General features: G+C 38.5%; 2 protein-coding genes across 8 annotated transcripts in view; one reads left to right on the forward strand and one right to left on the reverse strand.

Moving 5' to 3' along the window:
* The window catches only part of LOC110185133 (uncharacterized), a 49,745-nt gene that overhangs the window by 12,988 nt on the left and 16,750 nt on the right, over nucleotides 1-20,007 (forward strand). For 6 of the 7 annotated variants that reach the window (XR_015271510.1, XM_086832164.1, XM_086832161.1 and 3 more), the window contains exons 2-4: nucleotides 360-745; nucleotides 1,861-2,022; nucleotides 2,078-6,120. Coding sequence is in view for 6 of the 7 variants with exons in the window: in XM_086832164.1 (XP_086688290.1) it covers nucleotides 667-745; nucleotides 1,861-2,022; nucleotides 2,078-6,120 (4,284 nt within the window). In the remaining variant the exon portion in view is untranslated. Of the gene's footprint in view, nucleotides 1-359; nucleotides 746-1,860; nucleotides 2,023-2,077; nucleotides 6,121-19,517; nucleotides 19,701-20,007 lie in introns of those variants that run through there. The other variant, XM_086832166.1, reaches the window with a different exon arrangement.
* On the reverse strand, nucleotides 16,199-18,402 carry dunk (disrupted underground network). The gene has a single exon (XM_020953828.2). It carries the CDS (start codon nucleotides 17,496-17,498, stop codon nucleotides 16,740-16,742), a length of 759 nt encoding a protein of 252 aa, XP_020809487.2. The 5' UTR covers nucleotides 17,499-18,402; the 3' UTR covers nucleotides 16,199-16,739.

Raw genomic sequence — 20,007 nt, forward strand, 5'->3', positions numbered from 1 at the left:
AAATAAATAATAAAAAATAAAATAAATGAAAATATTTTTTTATGTGTTTACATAACTTATTAATTTAAGTGATACAAAAGAACCAATATATATTTAGATTTTAAAATATCAGAAAACAAAAATTATTAAAATTAAAATATAAATGTTTTGTAATTTTAATGGATTTAAGGCCAGCCTTTAAAATACTTAGGCTACTATTTAAAGCATTTAAAAGTAAATAGTAAAAGTATTAAAACTGTTCAAAAGTTTAACCTTTTCCCGAAAGCTAAATATAAATTGTAAAAATCTGTGGGTTCCGAATATTGCTTCCTTTATTATTTATTTTATTTATAACGGATATAATTATAATTTTTTTTCAGGGTATTATAATTTTGCGTTTGTTTTAAATCTGGAGATAAAGAAGAAATAGAAATTTAAATAAAAAGGATAAAGGATATCACAGTAATGGAATGGAAAGGTGCAATATGCCACAAATGCATTTACAGAAAATAAGCTTAACGACAACGATACCGCTCATGGAGACAAACTAATGTGATATTACAACATCGATATATGCACAAACATAAACATATGCATATAGAAATATTTAACGTTGAGATATTTACAACTGCTTGAGATTCAACCAAAGACTTTTTCTAAAAGACTTGTCAAAGACAACATTCTGAAATGGAACATCTGGATCTGGCGGGGTATTTGGCCAACACAGCCACATGTTGGAACAGTCTCGGTGCGTTTGAACAGCAAGGTGAGTGTGCTGAACTATAAAATAAAGTTATACTAACTAACATAAGAGATAAAAAGTGCTAATGTAGAAGAACACCGAACTTTTACTGCCTTTTGCAGGCTCTAATTAAAATTGGTGCTATATGAAATAGAACTTTTTTTTATAAAACTCTAAATCGTCTAGAATTTCTATATCTTCCATATGTTTAATAACAACAATGTAATGTCAACTTACGCTACATTTACCTAACTAGACTTTCAATTTCTATTAAACTAAAAGCTAAATTCTATAACAAATAAATCATTTAAAGGTCTCAGAAAAGATGCGATGAAGCTGATTAAAAATCTATACATAATATATGTTGCGCACTTCTAATCGAAATTATAATACATTCCAAGGGTAAAGATAGAATGTAATCTAACTGCAGGACGATCAAGTGTATATACACTTGAAGTTTGCAATTGGATCGCTGAATGTCAATCCATTTCAGGCAAATGAAGAAATAATTTAACAGGAGAAATATAAAACATTTAAATGCAGTATCCGAACTTTTTGCAGCTTTTCTGGGGTATTATATAAATTGACCGAATAAGTGTTGTGTCAATTTTTATATAATATAATATAATTAGAACTTTTTCATTTTTCAACAGATTTTCATCAAATTTAAGTTATAGCCATTTCATATCATTCTACAATATTGTGTAAAATTTTATGAAAATCGGACTACTATATCATATAGCTCCCATAGAAGCGATCGTTAGATATAAAGGGAAAATGCAAATCTGTGAATGTAAAACTTTACTACTTCATTGTCGTTTAACATAAATATATATAATTTATATTGTATTAATTCCTAGTAATCGAAGTTCTCTCTGCAAGGGTATATAAACTTCGACGTGCCGAAGTTAGCTTCCTTTCTTGATAAATTTATATTTATGCTTCATTCAGCGGATCTAGTTTTTCTTAAGATGTTTAAGAAAATTGATATTTTTTTATTATTTTATTATCGGTTGCCATTATGTTATAATGCTAATTCTAAAAAAAAACCCCAATCTCTAGACCCTCACCAATTCGTAAATCCATATTTTAAGGGGTATCAGGAGTTACAAATTTATTCCTCGGTCAATCTTTTGCAGACGCCGTCTTCTTGTCCAACTCACGCCAAATGCTGGAACCCATCATGGAGGAGACCAGTGAGGATGAAGAGCACGGCCAAAGCAGTTGGAATGGCTGCCAGGAGCCGCGTAGCAGCTTTTGGAGTTCCACGGGATCAGTCATATGCAATGAAGTAACAAAGGGTGAGCTGAAGCTGTTGAGGTTTTCGGACTCCTAGCTATCTGACTTTTATTACAGATGCCGATGCCATTTCCGAACGGGACTTTGCTTGTCCACCAAAACGTCCGCGACGTTGCCAAGAAATAGATCTTTCACAGGGCTTGGAGGACATTGTCCAAATGCGACGCGCTGCTCGCCATGAAGCAGAAGCCCATAACAGTTTGGAGCGTTTCCTGGCCCTGGAAGCCTGTACACGAGACAGCTACGGTAGCCAAGGGCAGAGGAACAGCACAGGCAGTCGGCGCGGGGGCACATCTTTTGATGACTTCTACTCGGATAACGAGTCGTACCATTCACTGTCGCGCAGCTCGTCCTTGGTGCAGTTCGAGTCCCTCGAGCGGCAGCTGACGCTGCAGGAGCAGCACCTCAGCATGAATAGTCTGGGCAACAGCTCGCCTTCGCTTCTCAGCTGTGAGCTGGGCGTCGGTGCCACTACCGCTACCAGTGACAGTAACCCAGAGAGCAGGCGAGGATCCGCATCGTCTTTGTCTTTAATGAAGCGCTACGAGTCGAGCGATGGACGCCTGCACCAGACGTACTACGAATTGAACAAGCTGGATCTGGAAGACCAGCAGCAGCGACAGCTGTTCTCTAAGAACCTGCACCAGGCAGGGAATAAGTCCGACGTGGAGTCCTGCTCCAGTTCCAGCTCCAGCTCCAGCTCCAGCTCCAGCTCTAGCTCCTCCTCCTCCTCCAGTGACAGTAGTGGGCACAGTCTGTTAAACGCGTGTCAGGGCAACGGGGGGAAGGTGCCAGCTGACAGCAAAAATGTGGACGAAACTGCCGCCAGACGAGTGCCGCTCAATTCAGCAGAGAATTTGTCTGAGGATTCTGGCTACTGCGAGCCCAGCACGCAGCATCGCAGCGAAAAGTCTATATCCATACCCAAGAATTTTGACAAGCTTTGTGAGGAGAGGGAGGAGGAGCTACTGCTGCTGGAGGAGATCTCGCATCATTCACGAAACTCCAATGGCGGACATGATTTGTATCAGCCGAAAATAGAGCAGACAACGGACACGGCTGTTATGCCCTGCTCCCCGTCTTCTCAATCGTCTATTAATAGCTCCTCGGAGAGAACCGACTCTCAGCCAGAATCGGTGGCACCATCGCCGTCTCCGAGCGGATCTGTAGCCTCCTCTTCGTCATCCACCGCATCATTTACTTGGCTGCGCAATAGTTTGCCGGATATACGCGAGCCGCGAGGTTCGCCGTCGCCCAGCAGAGCAATTGTTGATACAGAGGCACACACCCACGGCTACGTGCTGGCCACCACTAGCGGCAATACAAACGAAATCAGCAGCGGGAGCCGCAGCAGCAGCAGCAGCAGCAGCAGCCCATCCTCGGGCCACTGTTCGCCGCTCCTGGGCGCCACCACCCATTCGCTACCCAGTGGGCTGCAGCAGTTGGGCCGTCGCCGTCGACCCCGTCTCAGCCGCCGCTGTAGCCAGCGGAACTGCCAAAGCAGTGGCAGCAGCTCGAGCGACGGGCTGGACTTGGAGATAGAGGAGAGGCGTGACGACTTCTTTCTCGACGGCCACAGCCTGGCGCGACCTCGGCGCAGCTGCAGCTGGAGTGATCGCAAAACAACGCAAGCCCTTAGAGAGGGAGCTGTGGTGGGCGTGGCCAGCGCGGGATATCTAAACGCTAGCTACCAAAACCTCACGCTTCTCGACTACACAAGTGAACGGCCACCGTCCGAGCAGCTTCAGAGGAATCACAAAAGAAACCAGTCCGCCGAAACCAAGATGTCCGACCGCGGCAGCAGAATCTCTGGCGGGGACTACGAGCAGATTATCTGCAAGGGAAACTTCTTGCTGGATGAGATCAGCAAGATATACGACAAGAATGTTTCCATTCTGAACGACAAGACCGTTGCGGAATCGGAGGAGGAGCACCCACAGGATCAGGTCGACTCAGCAGCCGGCCTTGAGGAAGCAGAACAAGCTCAGCACATTCAGCTGACCATCAGAAAGGCCCCGCCACTGCATAAGTACGGGGATGAGCATGGGGATGCCAGGCCCCAGCCGAAACCGTATGCGGAGGCACAGCCACAGCTAACTTTCAGCAGCTTCGGCAAGAAGACATTCGACCAGGACCCCACTAACCTGCGTACATCCTACGCCCAGAGCTTGGAGCAGTGCCACTTCACTGTCCAGGAGGCGATACCGGCCAAACCTCCGCCTCCGCCAAGGTCCTCATCCGCTCAGAGAGCTCTCCCCAAGAGGCGCTTCCTCCAATCGCAGGCAGCGGCCGCCAAGCAGCGCAGCCTGGTCAGCAGCACGCCCAATCTCTCCGCTTACGACGACGGGCAGCAGGAGCCGGAAGACGACATATATGTGAGTAGTGCCCACACGTCCATGCACCAACTGCCTCAGACTCCCACCGAGCCGAAGCCACTGGGCATTTTGCTGCCGGCCGGTTCCCGAAACTCCTTCAGCAAGGAGGTGAGTTTTTGCCCCGTAGTAAGCAAGTATTGCTGGCAGGAGCAGTCGTCCGAGGAGCCGCCAGATGGCGGCCTCTCCGGCGAGGGCGAGCCGTCACTGTCGAGTGACGACGAGCTGCTGGACAATGCGGACGCCACTGTTGTGCACAACACCAAAGAGAACGAGAATGTAGCCGCGCGTTACACCGAAGAGCAGATGCGGCTGCAGAGAGAGCTGCCAAGAGAAGCGGCAAGAGAGCCGCTCAGAGAGCCGGCGATCGCTGCCGAGGAGAGCGACGAGAATAACGAAAATATCGCAATCAACAACGCCTCACCCGAAGGCCAGACGAGTGTCGGAGCTAAAACCGAGGTCGGTTCGGAATCCGAACCCACCTCAAACAAGAACGACGTCGACGTCGGCCGCTTAGTCAACATCGCGAACTCTTCATCAACGGTATTCCAGCCGCCAGCAGCTCGTTCCAGCCGATCGGTAAACGTCGCAGAAGCAGCCGCACCTTGCAGCGCCCCCGCTCGACCTTTAAGCCTCCATCTGCCCATTCTCAGCGAGCCGCCCACCAATCGCGCACACCACATCCTATACGCCTCCCAGCAGCTGCTGCAGCGCTACGAGACGGATCCGGATCAACAGATCCGCGAGATGACGACACCGGGTGACCCAAAGCCGCAGGCCATACACATGGTTACTGCCAAAACGGATGACAAACATCCCAGCTCCAAGAGTTTCCTCTCCAGATTTGCTCACGGCCTGCGTTTCTCGCTGCGCCGCAAGAAGAAACAACAAAAACTGGAGAAGCCGGAGCTCAAGGAGGAGCCAAGGCAGACCAGGCAGCCAACGGTAATCAAGGCCGCTTCTGCTCCTGTGCCTCCGAAGGCCTCAAGGGACAGCGGTGGAAAGGCAGTAGACTTCATACACATACCACTAAAGCCACCGCGAACTCTGCAGTCCAGCCAAAAGGAAGAAAGTCAGACCGTCATACGGCCGGAACAGCTGACAAAGACATCCACCCTGGAAAAGGTAGTCACCGGCAAGCCACCGTTGCCAAAACAGACCCGCAGCAGCACCCCAGCGCATGCGCCTCATGGAGCCACCAGTGCTGCCCATGCCAGCGATGCCCTGCTAAGCGCCGAACGGGAGGAGTACCAGCGGTTCGCCGGTCAGTTGACAGCGGGAATTGAGGCGACCAGAATGCGGGACAGCCAATCTCCGTCTCGGGCGAGTGTCGCCCAAAAAACACAGATGTTCAACCAGCTGGGCGGAGTTAGGCCCACCATGGTAACCGCTGTGCCAGTGGCTGTGTCGCCCGTGAACGAGGACGGCCTAATGGGTCTAATCGAGACTAATCTGGATACCCACGAGACGGTTATCTCTGGCAAGACACGCTCTCTGATGGACATCACTAGCAACCCGCTTAGCCTGCCGCACAAGCGGTATATCGTGAAACGCCTGAAGGTTACCAGTGCGGCCTACAACGCGGACGATCTGGATCTGGATGGAGAGGATGTGGTCAAAACAGCTTCAAGAGGAGGAGGAGCGGGTGGTGTACAAATCGCATCTATTCGAAGGCCCCACAAGAGCATGGAGTTTCTGCTGGACAAGGAGAATCAGAAAAATACATTGGTAAGTGCTGGCACATGCTTCCCAGTTGCTGTTTTGTTTTTTCAAAAGACGTTTAAAAAACCATATCTTTTTGTTTATTTTTTGTTTTTATATTAAAACACATATTAAAAAAGGGTTCTAAATATATAATTTACATAATAATTAAGTGAAATTCGACAAATGCATATAAAGTTTAAGAACTATTTCATATATAAATAAATTTTATCGAATATATAGCGTATGGTAGTCGAGTATCTGACGTTTTCGACTTGAGCTTTCTTTTATGCCTTACCTTTTCGCTTCGCCCTTTTAGAATTAAGTTGGCATAATTTTTAAAAAGGTCAGTTCTTACTATTTCCGCCTAGAATTCAATAACAGGGTCTTCGATCTTCTTTATAGGACACGTTTATTGATCTGGGCGGTAGTCGCACCCACCTTACCTGCTCAGTGAGCTGTAACAGCGCAACGACAAAGTTAATAGTGCGCTTTTTCAGCTTTCCCTTTTCTTGTCTAATTAGTGGCGTACTTGCCCGAGCTTCCAGAATTTCCAGGTCTAATTATCGGATTAGAAAGCCATTCAACTCACTAGACACCTCGTTCTTCAGTCATATAGTCTCACTCTTTACCCTCTCTACTATGGTTATCAATTTTTCTAAAAATTAAAAATGAATTATTAATAACAATAAAAATATGTATGAATGTATATTTTATGTTATGTTTCTCAATATCCAGAATATCTAAAAAATTTAAATTGGAACTATACACAAACTTGTTTCTATAACGCAACCCTATGTTTGATATATACAGTCGAGTCCCGATAATTCGAAATGGCAAGGGGATCACTTTTTTTACGAATTAGACGGGAATTCGATTTATCGAGATTTCTATTTAAAGGGGCTCAAAAATGAAAGAGTCGAATAAACGGGGTTTTTACATTTCACATCATGTTTACATAATAAATATGTACATTCGTTTGTACGTTTTTCAAATTAAAGGAAAATCAAACAAAAAATTAACAAACAAAATTAAGCAGAAAGATTAAATTACTAAAAATGAAAATTCAAGATTTAAAATAATTGGTAATTTTTTATTGCTTCGTGTTTTTTTCTTATATTTTTTTTCCATTGCGTTTTCTAAACCTATTAGGTTGTCAAACACACTATTTGGCACATCATGAGTCGAAAAATAATGTTTAAGTTGAGGAATTAATGCTCTGGTTTGTAAATTCTATAAAATTTCTTCTCCGTTCTGATGCCTGCAAAATCTAACGTCGCTTTAACTACAAAATATTTCGCATCGCATTACGATTTATAAGAGGTTACGAAACAAAATTACGATTTATAAGAGATTCAATATTCTTTGCGTTGCGCCAAATTATACGAATTAACGAGGGGACCAAAATGTATGGAATTTTTACGAATTAACGAGTTTTTTTCAAGGGGACAGAATTTTTACGAATTATCGCGATTTTCGATTTAGCGGGGTACGAATTATCGGGATTCGACTGTACATATGTAGGTTGTTTCTGCTTTTCGTTTTCGCGTGTTATTAAACAAAAATTATAAGAGTGTCGAATGCATCTTCCACAAACTACTGACTACATTACATTTTCGTAACTAATAAAAAATGGTTTTAAATTTTTACATTAGTTCATGATATGGTAATCTGCCTTAAAAATACCTCTTATTGAAGTATAACTAATCAATATTCGTGAACATCAAATTACGGTAAATTGATATCTAGTAGTAAAAGGGGCGTTTTTTTTTCTATTTATTTTATTTTAAGTAAAATTTGACTGCAAATTTGCAATAAATTAAAACTATGACAATTCGTGCATTAGACAACCGTATCGCGTGTTCACCGGATTACAAATTTGTAAATATTTTTCTCTATTGTTCATAATATTTTTAATATATATATATTTTTTAAATAATTAAAAATGTATCAAACATGTTTCAAGTTTAGCTAATGTGTCTACCACAGCTTAATTGGAAAAGTAAAGTTCATAAATCAAGCAATAAGAGAAAGGAGAAAATATAGTAATATAATAATATATGCCGTTATAATATGTGGCTTGAACCCAATATTGGATATACATATAAGGTATTAACAATAACAGCGAGATTACATTTTATTCTTCTTTATCAGTAGTTTTTGTACTTGTACGCAAAAAGCATTTGGTAGCGTATTTCTCACACTCCGCTTTTTTAGTTGTTGTTAGTGTACACTCTTTTTCTCTTCTTGGTTTGCCCTGTTTTTCCCAGTTCCTTTTGTGGCCTCCACAAATTACTCGCATGTCGGCAATGCTGCCAATGACCACTTGACCTTAGTTTTGTAAATTGGGTGAACGCCCCGCCCGGCTACCCGCCCTCTCTTTCTCACTCTTCTTGTCTTTGCATCACGCCCTGTCTTTTATAAGGTTTATTTGATCTTAATGCTCCCGGTACCTACATATACGGTATGAAATAATTATAAGAATTAATAAAGTATATATGTATTCCCGATCGGCATTATAATATTTTTATTTGCCTTTTTAATGGTTTTTATACATGCATATGCCTTTCACATGACTACGTATTTTATATTATACCAAAAGGTTTCAGATATCGAAGTTTATTATTTAGATCTTAGACGCGTTTTAAGATTAACTATATAAATATATTTACGGTAGAAAATCTTGGGATTTTACAAAAACGGCCCCAACAGTCCCAATTGAGAAAATTCTTTGTTCCGTCATCCACATATTTCTGTAACCAATTAATATTTCAATAACTCAAGTATTCACAACCTTTTCCTATTCGCGATTAACTAGCGAAGAAGTCTGTTTTTAATTCTGCGTGTACATATATACATACATACATACGTAGTAGTTGCCTTGCTCATCGTCACTACGTGGACGGCGTCCAAAGTGATATATACATATATGTTTATATATATATAAAATAATCTTATATACTCATATATACTTATGTATGTATGTATATATTTTGTAAACGATAAAGACGAAGGAATAACGGGCAAGTCAGAAATTAGATTTGAATTAAAGGTTTCTCTTGCAAGTCGAGAAGAAACGCACGATCCGCTCACTTGCTAAGAGTCTATGACTAAGGAGAGTTATCTGCGACGCAACCGTTCACTCTTGGTTTCTCCCTCTCTTGAACTTGAACAAATTTCTCTTAATTTTTCTTTACCACTCCCTATGTAGCAACATATACATATACGTACATATACATATATCTATTTTGTTTAAGAGTCAACAAATGAGCACTGAAGTACATATGTACAAAAGTATGAATGTTATTAAAAATTGTGTCATGCAATAACCGCTTTCTAATAAACATTTTAAAAACGTCTGTCAGCGCAAAAGAATTTGCTAAGTCTCTCTCGAAACTAGTTAACGTCTTCCAGGGGTTGAGATCACTGCTAAGGCATTTCCATCGTCTGAACAAGAAGCTATTTCAGTAATTTATTCAAATTAAAGGTTTTTTCTGTTCTCCAGCATTCGGTTATTTGAGCAGACATCGGGAAATTTAATTGACTAAGTATGTGCATACATACATATGTACATATGTACGAATGCTTGTGCCCACTTGCGAGCAATTTATTTTTAAAGTTACAATTGTACACATAAGTACATGTGTATGTACATGGATAGGTACTTTTGCAATATTTTCTGCGAACAGAAGGGGTTAGGTTAAAAATGACAGATATTTTCTATTCTGAAATAAAATAAATAACAATAAGAAAAACATTTAAAAAAATTAAAAATGGTTATCCATAAAGCTGTAGATAGGTGAATGGAAGTGAGAGAATTTATAGTTCAAGCCAAAGAAATGCAAGTTCGGCACAATCTAACTAATTATATAAACTATCCTATTTAAAATCCTTTAAACCCTACTATTAATCTACTAAAATGTTTATCTGTATTATTTCCAATAAAGATTTCTGAAATAATAAATGATTTTGTTTTCTCAAAGAAATGGAACAAAAACGATTAAAGAAAAAAAAGCGAAAAGCGAAAAAAAGCGGCCAACACCCTGGATTATTTTCCAGCTTTCGTTTCTAAAATACATGTATTCATGAGGCCATAATACCAAATTAACGTCAATTTCTTAAATTCTTTAAATACATTTATATATGTATGTGTGTATGTATGCATTATCTCAATGTTTTATAGGTTGAAAAAAATCTATTAAATATGCATTCTTTCACTTCTTTCTTTCTTCTTTCAAATAAATTGCGTTGTATGTATATACATACATATGTAGGTGCTAAAAAATCCGACTGGGTGGCGTCGCACCTTATCGACCATACATATACATACATACATATACGTTTGTGCATACATATGTACATACGTGTCTGTCGCCGTCGCATACCTTTTTGTATTTTGTTATCCATAGGAATATGAATGAATTTGTAAATTAGACGAATACAAATGCATTAAAGTATATGGATCTTAAAAAGGTCGAGCTGAAAAACTTTTCTATTGATCACTTATTTTTTATCGGTTAAATACTTCATCACGACAGGTAATTCGCAGGTAATTCAAGGTAAACGATAAAATGGCAAATTGCTTTCTTTATTCAATAGGGCAATCATATACTATTTACTAACTAGTACTACTTTGCTTATATTTATTTAGTTTTGCCAAAATACCATAACATAATGAAGAATTTTAGAAAATAAATTTGTGATTAACGCAGGCCTGTGTGATTAAAGGTTGAAATTGAAGATATCCATAACTTATTTTAAAATCTTCGTAGTGCAATTTAAAATTGTAAGCTATGGATTAGTAATATGCGGTTAACGTTTTTGTAACCGTAAATAATTTAAGTTTTGCAGGTCTGTGTAATTTGCGAAACGTTAGCAAAATGTTGTATGAGGCATCTGTGAAATTTGTCTAAAAATAATGCAAGGCATAGAACGGTACACAAACAAACAAAGATCGATGAGCATAAAAACTTAATTTTAAACAGCCAGCAGATTTTCTGTTTATAACTTAAGTATTTATTCCACCAAAGGGAAAAGCTTCGCAGACATATACATATGTATGTATATATTTTTCCTATATTTGCAATTCCTTTCTACTTGGATTCCTCTTTGTTTATAAGAGATAAATGAATTTATTGATATACACAAATAGACGTATGAATATACAAACAAATATTGATGACTCATAGAGGACGTAGTGAACTGGGGATGAAACGATCTCGATAATTTGTATTTATCACGTTGACCATTAATAGATAGAGACTTATAGAACTTGCATGATATAATGACAATTTTCGACACAATCTCTATAAATATAGAGTAAATATTTACAGATTCATATATACATACATCCGGAATTGAAAATTCGATTAATGATAATGAAAATGTATGATATTTACAAAAAATTATTAGATTAACAAAAACAGTGCAGATGTAGAATATCTCGTCACGTATTTTTTTAAACTTTGTGCTTAGTAACAGCATTATGTATATTATTCAAATGACAAATTCACAGCAATAGTCGAACTGAATACATGTTAAAACAATGATTGATATAATTAATTACAGAAAAAAAAATAAAAGGTACTTGGCGCGAGATACTACCGTGTCTCCGGATACACCCCACGCTTTTAACTCTGAATTTAGTGATCTTGTTTATAATTACATTTATTTATTATTTCTCTGTATTTAATAATTTTGTTTGTAATTATAAATTAATTTCTTCTTTTTAGTTCGGTTATTTATAAAAGCGTGTTTTTTAGTGTTTTTTTTTAACTATTTAGTTTATAATTTTTAGTGTGGGTACCATAAACTCGTGTTTTTTTTTAATTTTCTAAGCTATCAGTTATTTATCGATTTATCAATAGTCAATTTTTGCGGACATGCAATTATGAAATATCTTACGAAATATTTCGTAATCATGTTCGGGGCTGAGCTGGGAAGTATCTATCTATCTATCTATATATCTTCTGTAAACATGCCGAATTAAAAACCAGTTTAAATATTTGCAATTTATGTATGGATAATGTTACTATTATTTGTATTCGACAAAGTGTAACTTCGGAACGCCTTGAAGCTCCTTGTCTTAAGCAAAGTTAAGTTGAGTTATATCGTTGTTTTGGAAACTCATTCAGATATGTACTATGATAGCTTATGAAATGTTGTACCTCCACCGAGTCGTTTTTGAGCTTCAAAAAATTAAGCAACCGCTTAGTAATTATGGTTTATTTTATTTATTTTTTTTTATAATAAGCCTGCAAAATAAGGAAGTAAGCAAGCTATAGAAGAGTTCAATTGACTGCGAAATACCCGGTACCCAAAAATTTTCGAATTCAATAAAGTAGCTCGCCCTCTCCGAATGATTTTAATCGCACATGTTGACATAACTCGAAATAATTACTACACCTTAAAATAATTTCAGAAATAAAAAAAATGGAGGGGTTAGCAAATTTGAAAAGAAAATTATCTGCATGCAAAATATTATACATTTATACACTCTCGGTAGGGCCTACCCTTGTACGTTGTACATACAATATGAGTCCAGTATAAAAACACTCCATGAGGAAAAGTCGAAAGTGCCAGCTGTCGATAATGCACACCTGCTGCAAGAGGAATCAAAGAGAGGCGACGCTAGAAACTAAGGCAGAGAACACCCTCGCACCGAGACCTGGGCACGGGTAAACAAAACACATGCATAGTTCCATTTCCGTTCTCTGCTGTCCCTGGTCCCCCTGTCCCCCTGTTGCCATCGAGTTTCCTCTGCCGCTCGGATACATTCCACAAATAGTCACGCTCACTCCGACAGACTTGGCGTTTTTTTAATAAATCACATTTTAATGTACCCCCCGCCCCACACACTATATTTTGGCCACCAACCTCCGAATCTGGTTTAGGCATTTTGGTTTGTCGCGACCTAGTGATGTAAACCGGCAAAGAACTGGCTATGAAAAGTGTACAGTTCAAATAGCAAAGCTGGAAAATTTAAAAGAAAGGCACTTTCTTCTTAGCCATAGGATACTCATGCTCTGTGTGTGTAAATAAACAAAGAGCAGATTTGACATGGAGTCACAGTCAGTTGGATTTAGCATTATACAAAATCCGTCAAATTGGATGAACCTTAGTGCATAAATAGTAAAAGGCCCAGATTAACATAGATTATATACAGTTTGAAACAGCTTATTAAAACGATTCAGATCTCTCAACTCTCCATCTTAATTTCCTAAATTGCCTTATATCCGGTCTCAGTGCAGCAACAGACTTTTTCATATATTTAATTTACTTAACATGTAAACACTCGTTAAATATTTAGCAAAAAACAATAATTTGGGATTTTAAGACAACGGCGCTAACGCATAAATTATTAAAATAATGGTGTAATTATAAAAAACATATGAGGCTTATTTCAAAATAATATTTTTAAATTGGATAAAAAAAGACTAATCTATCTAGCTGCCAATTCATATAGGAACCTATAGATTGGTTTATCCTATTTAATTATTTTTTAATTTGTCCCAAATGGATCGAATTTAGCTTATTTTCTCGTTCGATAAGCTTAATGAATATTAACATAATACTTAGTAATCTTAATCATAATGAACCTTGTCATATTCCGACACTAAATACAAATTTAAATTATTTAAAAAACCTCTATATCTTAAAAATACCAGAGTACGATAAGAAAAATAGGCCACTCTAGTGTCATATGTGTATATCAGTGTATGTATGTATTATATATGGAGTATATCATTAGAGGTCAAGTAGCCATAATAGTCTCACAATATGTATTGCTTTTTGCCACTGCCCTGCGATTTTCTTTGCACAAATTATATATCACAAAAGTGTGAAAATCAAGTCGGATAAGCGATGTGTGTTCATTAAAAACATGTAACTAATTCTTTCTCTGATATGCAAAATAGCATTCTTTTATTAAGTGGAATAGTATATATTGTGTGAAGAAAATAAATAAACATTAACGAACTCAATTGCTTTGATGATCAAATGCTGTTGATTGTTATCAAGAATATATACATTATGTTGTCAGAAATGGCTTCACTACGCTGCAAACTTCTAATAAAAATTATTGTATTCTGCAAGGGTATGAAATTTAAATTAATGTAGCACTTTAAAATGCCTCTTAAAGCACAGCAGATTAGGTGCCAACTGTACCACTGGACTGTAGCTTTCTTACTTGTTTGAATCCGTGAATGGAGAGGGGGGTTAGGCTTAGGCAATAGTTTTATTTGGTTTATAACACTTGGAATTTTCGAATTACGCGATGATGTCAGCAATTAGGCAATTACGCTCAATTGTCCCATCGTCAATTAGACATTTGTACATCTACACAGAACAATACTTCTTTAGTTCACTTGCATACGTACATATGTATGTACATATGCAGCTATAATTAGTCAACAAGCATAGATCGAATTAAACTGTATCGAAATGTTAAGGGGCTAAGAACTTCCACTGACCGAATGGCCTTACGGTACACATTTTTATACACTTTCAGGGTATTATACTTTTAGTAAAAAGTTTGCAACTTAGTGAAGGTCTCATTCCGATTTTATAAAGTATATACATACATATGTATATTCTTGATCGTCATCTACAGGAAAGCCTCGTTCCTCAGCTTTAAAGTTTTCAAAATGCAGTCTTTGCAGTCCTTAATTGTAATTTATTATAATTATGTTTTTATTCATAAATGTTTTATACCTTTAAGTAGGGTTTTTTATACCCTTGCAGGGTATTATAATTTCACCTCCGACCATATAAAGTAAATATATTCTTGATCAGGACCAACAACCGAGTCGATCTAGCCATGTCCGTCTGTCCGTTTCTACGCAAACTAGTCTCTCAGTTTTGAAGCTATCTGAATGAAACTTTGTAGTTAGTCTTCTATGTACTCTCACTAGTATATATGTCGGAACAGGCCGGATCGGACGACTATATCAAATTTGAGATATAGCCATTTCATATTATTCTACAATTTTGTGTCAAATTTTATGAAAATCGGATTACTATATCATATAGCTTACATAGAAACGACCGAGAAATTAATACAATCAAATATTATAACTTTTCCAGTTTTCAACAGGTTTACATCAAATTTGAAATTTTGAGAGAACAATTTTATATTATTCTACAATTTGGTGTATTCTTCTACAATTTTATGAAAATCGGACTAGGATAGGATAGGTGCCATACAAAACGATCGTTAGATGTGGAGGAAAAATGCAAATCTGTGAATGTAAATAAATGCAAATATAATATGTATAGGTGAATGAAATGAAAGCAGTTATTAGTTCATTGTTTTTTAACATAAATATATATTATATATGGATTCCTATTCATAGAAGTTCTATCTGCAAGGGTATATAACCTTCGGCGTGCCGAAGTTATCTTCCTTTCTTGGTTTTTATTAATTTAAAATGTAATAACAATTCTCAAATTGGAAAATGGCAGAGTATACGTACTTGGCATACCAAGCATTGTTTAAAGGTTCAGTGTGAGATGGTTTAGTTGGCACATTGCCAGTGGAAATCGAGGAACGACACCAAATAAATGCTACAAATATTTGATTTAAATACATCAAATAATTCAATCAATTTTATTTACTGTAGCTGAATCAATTTATGCAGATCCCATGTGTGGGCTTCAATTGAATTTCATAATTAATGTTAATTACCTACTCTGCTCGACAGTGCCATATTTCATCGCCTACATTTGATTTCTCAGAAGAAAGTTTCAACACAATAAGTGAGTGAGTTTTACGTGGGATGTTGGTTCAATAACCCAATAATATATAATATTATTTACAAAAAAAGAATAATAATAACAAGAAAGGAAGCTAACTTCGGCACGCAGAAGTTTATATACCCTTGCAGATAGAACTTCGACGACTAGGAATCCATACAATATAAATTATATATATTTATGTTAAAAACCAATGAAGTAATAAATACTTTCATTTCATTCACCTATCATATTATATATACAGTTTTAAATTCACAGATTTGCATTTTTCCTCTACATCTAACGATCGTTTGTGTGGCACCAATATGATATAATCGTCAGATTTTCATAAAATTTGAGACAAAATGGCTAGGCTATATATCAAATTTGATGCACAGACGGATAGACGGACTTGGCTAGATCGACTCGGCTGTTGATCCTGCTCAAGAATATATAATTCTATATGGTCGCCTCCTCACTGCGTTGCAAACTTCTGACTGAAATTGTAATAACCTGCAGGGGATATAATAATGGTAGTTGGGGCGATTCTTGTTTACTTTAAAATACTGACCTACTCTCATAAATGTGGTTCTTACGTCCATTGTCATATTAAGGGCCGGTTTACACCCACCCTGTAGCGGTCTGATGAACACTATATTAAATTTTTTCAAAATTGCAAAGGCCTTAAGAATGTACTATGTAGTATTTAAAACAAAAAAATTTTAGATTACCGGAAAAAAGGAAATGCCTGGAATAGAATAGTGCCCTATTCATCAACATAGAATGATATTTCTTCTTTTGTTATTAACATTTTATTTGGTTTAATTGGTCGTTTACAAACTATCTTACTCTTATACATATGTGAACATTCATTTATATTAAAACAGCTTTTTGGTCATCTGTCGTGACTAAAATCACAAAGTTAGGTATCGCAGGGCCTTGTCCAGAAAGCGCTCTTCCGGGGACCCCTGCAGACAGGCGATGCCGCGTCGGGATTTGGTGGTTAGTCCTCCGTACTGGCGACTGATGGTGTCGCTGAGTAGATGATCGCAGTGTTTGGACTTCTCAGCTAACGGTGCCTTGGCATACTCCCGCTTCAAAACCATGCTGATTATACGGGATCTTGTAGAACGTTGCTTCGGCTTCGTGATCACCTGAGAGCGGGGTCGCAGGGGCGGCGGCGAGCTGATGTCGCAAACCCCCGACTCGGCGGAGTCGGAGTCTAGGCTGGAAATGCCGCCACAGCTGCAGTAAGTGACGCTGCTGCGCGGTGACTGGGAGGCGCTACTGTAGGCTTCGTCGTTGCAGGTGTCATACTCTGGCATACCAGGTTCCGTAAGGACAGGCAGGGCACTAGAAACCGCGTACGGAATGCACTTGGCCTCCAAGTACATAACTGGCTCGTCGGCGGCTTCATCGGCACTGGGCGTTGGGCTTGTGCAGCGCTCATCCTCCAGCTCGGCCATTCGCTCCTTTTGGATCTTCTGCTCTCGCCGACGTTGGCGGCGTTCGTGCCGTTCTTTTTCAAGTTTGGAGATGGTCTCCAAGCTATCGATGAATAGATTAAGATCACATTTACCAAAGTGGGATGCATCCAAAGTAAAGGTGGTAGCCGTTTTCGCAGGCGAAATTTCGCTTAGGCTCAAAAACTGGGTGCACGTGTGTGTGGCCATCGTTGTGCGTTGTTGTGATGGAATGCTGAACTGCAGAGACAATCTTGTTCCTGGGGGTGTTGCTTGGCAACTGATGCTGCTACCTTGCCACACACTGCTCTTTATACGCAACAGGTAGTAAGTACATTTGCGCACTCTTTTGCTTACCTAGAACTGACCTGGCAAACAGGTAGCTGTGTTGACAAAACGTCGATTCGAAATTTCCATAATTACTTTTTAATTTACGTATTTTCCTAATCCACCCTTTTTAATTTGACCTGCCGTATTGCCATACCCGTAGATCCGTTTTGGGTTAATCCCCGTACCTAAGCTACCGTTATAAAATACACGTCTGTCAATTACCTCCGCGACCCCTCCTGGGGCGTTCTTAACACCTGGTCAAGTATACGCGCATGCATACACGAATTTATATGCATACGTAACTTTTTGTCCTTACCTTCTTTTTAACACTCTTTTATTAGTTCGGGATGTATGTATGTATGTAAGCATGTATGTATGTATGTAACGGAATCTTTGAACATTATTTTCAAAGGATTCCAAATATCTGATAATATCGAAACTTTGCATACTTCTCAAGGACCGATGACAATGCAATAATTTGATAAACATTTTTCATTATCCTTATTAGGATCGTCAGGATTGATAAATTCCTTTATGGATCCTCCGTAAAAAAGTAAGAGAGACAGAGCTAGCGCGCGATCTGCGCATCATGAAATAATGAGATTACGAAATAGTTCGTAAGATATTTCATATTAAATGTCCGCAAAATTTGATTATTGATAAATCGAACTAAAAAAAAAAAAAAAACACGCGTTTATAGGTACCCACACTAAAAAATATAAAATAAATAATAGTTTAAAAAACCTAAATAAGCACGCTTTTAAAAATAACCGAACTAAAAAGAAGAAAATAATTTATAATTACAAACAAAATTATTAAATTCAGAGCAATAGTATATAATTAAAAACAAGATCACTAAATTCAGAGTTAAAAGGGTTTTTTAAACTATTATTTATTAACCTTAAATATTCTTAAATGCAGGTGTTATGGTTTTTGGTAAATTAGAAATAAATGTAGCCTAATAACTTAATAGGATTTAGTAGTATAAATAGATAGCTTTAGCTATTTTTTTTTACAATGCTCTTTTTAGTGTATAATTGGCTTGGAAAACATTGTACGATTTAAGTCATGAAGTGTAATCAAAGAAGTAAATACTTATATGTTAACATGTTTACTCCTTATGAAACAATTTTATACCCTCTTTTAATATGATGCAAAAAGCAGAAAGATACGTGTCAGCAAAAATATTTTGCTTTAAATAAATCAAATGTCCTAAAGTTGTCGTGTAAACGTCTTGTATCATATTGTCAAATTCAATTTTCGGCTTCGCGAAGTTAGATTGGGCTCTTGTTTTATTCATATTTTTGCTTTATAAGTATAATACTACAACCAAATTGAAAAAAGTTATTATAGTAAGTAATTATACCTAAATAGTTGCATTCTACAAATTAAATAGCATTCTATTGTTGGGATCATAAAACTGGTGATAAAACTAGATTCCTTTCCACTATTTTGCTATTCTTAATACTATATAGAAAGTTGTCAAATCCGTATATTTTTGCATAGCAGTATGTAGAGTGTTGCTGTTTTCCCCCTCGTGGACAACGTCCTGGTGACCTCAATATAAGCACAACTTTATCCATTTGACTAACCAACCCTCATTGATTAACCGACGGATTCCTCCTCATGTGCTTTCGGCATGGCAGAAACTGGACCGAACGCCAGACACTCTGTCGGCTGCCTGTTGCTGGTGCTTTCGATTTGTTTACACCAACACTACGCGCTGGCAAAGGGTGTAGAGACCGGGCAGCACAGGGTGTGTCATTCGTCCACTCGTCCTGCAGAGTGCCATAAACCTGCCGTCGGAAAGCTTTCGTTGGCGACAGTACTTGGCATGCGCAAAAGCTGCCATAAAGCATCACATCGCAGCACATTGCAGCTTCCTGGTTGCGTTGCAGCGGCCATGTCGTAGGTAGGCCAGTATCTACAACAAGCCGAAACGCGACACATACTCCTTCGGCTGCCGGAAATGGCAAATGACGCATAGTGTTTGCTGGCCGCGCCGCCACAGGGTGTGTGCGTGTGTACGCGTACTCGGTACGTTAGTGTGGTTGTTGCATGTCGCGTACAATGTTTGAGCAAGTAAGAGCTACATTTGATTTGTTAATTTCAGCTAAGATGTGCAAAGAGACGTCGCGTCGAAGAAGCCCTAGGAAACCCCTTACCGTACTCTTTTGCCTTTGGCAATAAAAATTGTACTTTGTCGTGGGTGTGCTTTGCCATGTGTCACTGTGGTGGTGGGTTTGGCGTGCGTTTGCCACTTTTTCGCCAAATTTGTGTGTTCTAAGGTCGTAGCCCACTTTTCGGGGTCCTCGGATTGGCAGCACGTTAATATAAATATAAGCATACGAAAATAACTTTAAAGACCGACCTATTTCCATCGATTATG

Source organism: Drosophila serrata, unplaced genomic scaffold, assembly GCF_035046125.1.
Source record: "Drosophila serrata isolate PLE 108 unplaced genomic scaffold, ASM3504612v1 contig_245, whole genome shotgun sequence".
Classification (NCBI taxonomy): domain Eukaryota; kingdom Metazoa; phylum Arthropoda; class Insecta; order Diptera; family Drosophilidae; genus Drosophila; species Drosophila serrata.

Coding starts and splice junctions, on each gene's coding strand:
- dunk (XM_020953828.2), bottom strand. CDS start 17,498: ATGGCCACACACACGTGCACCCAGTTTTTGAGCCTAAGCGAAATTTCG.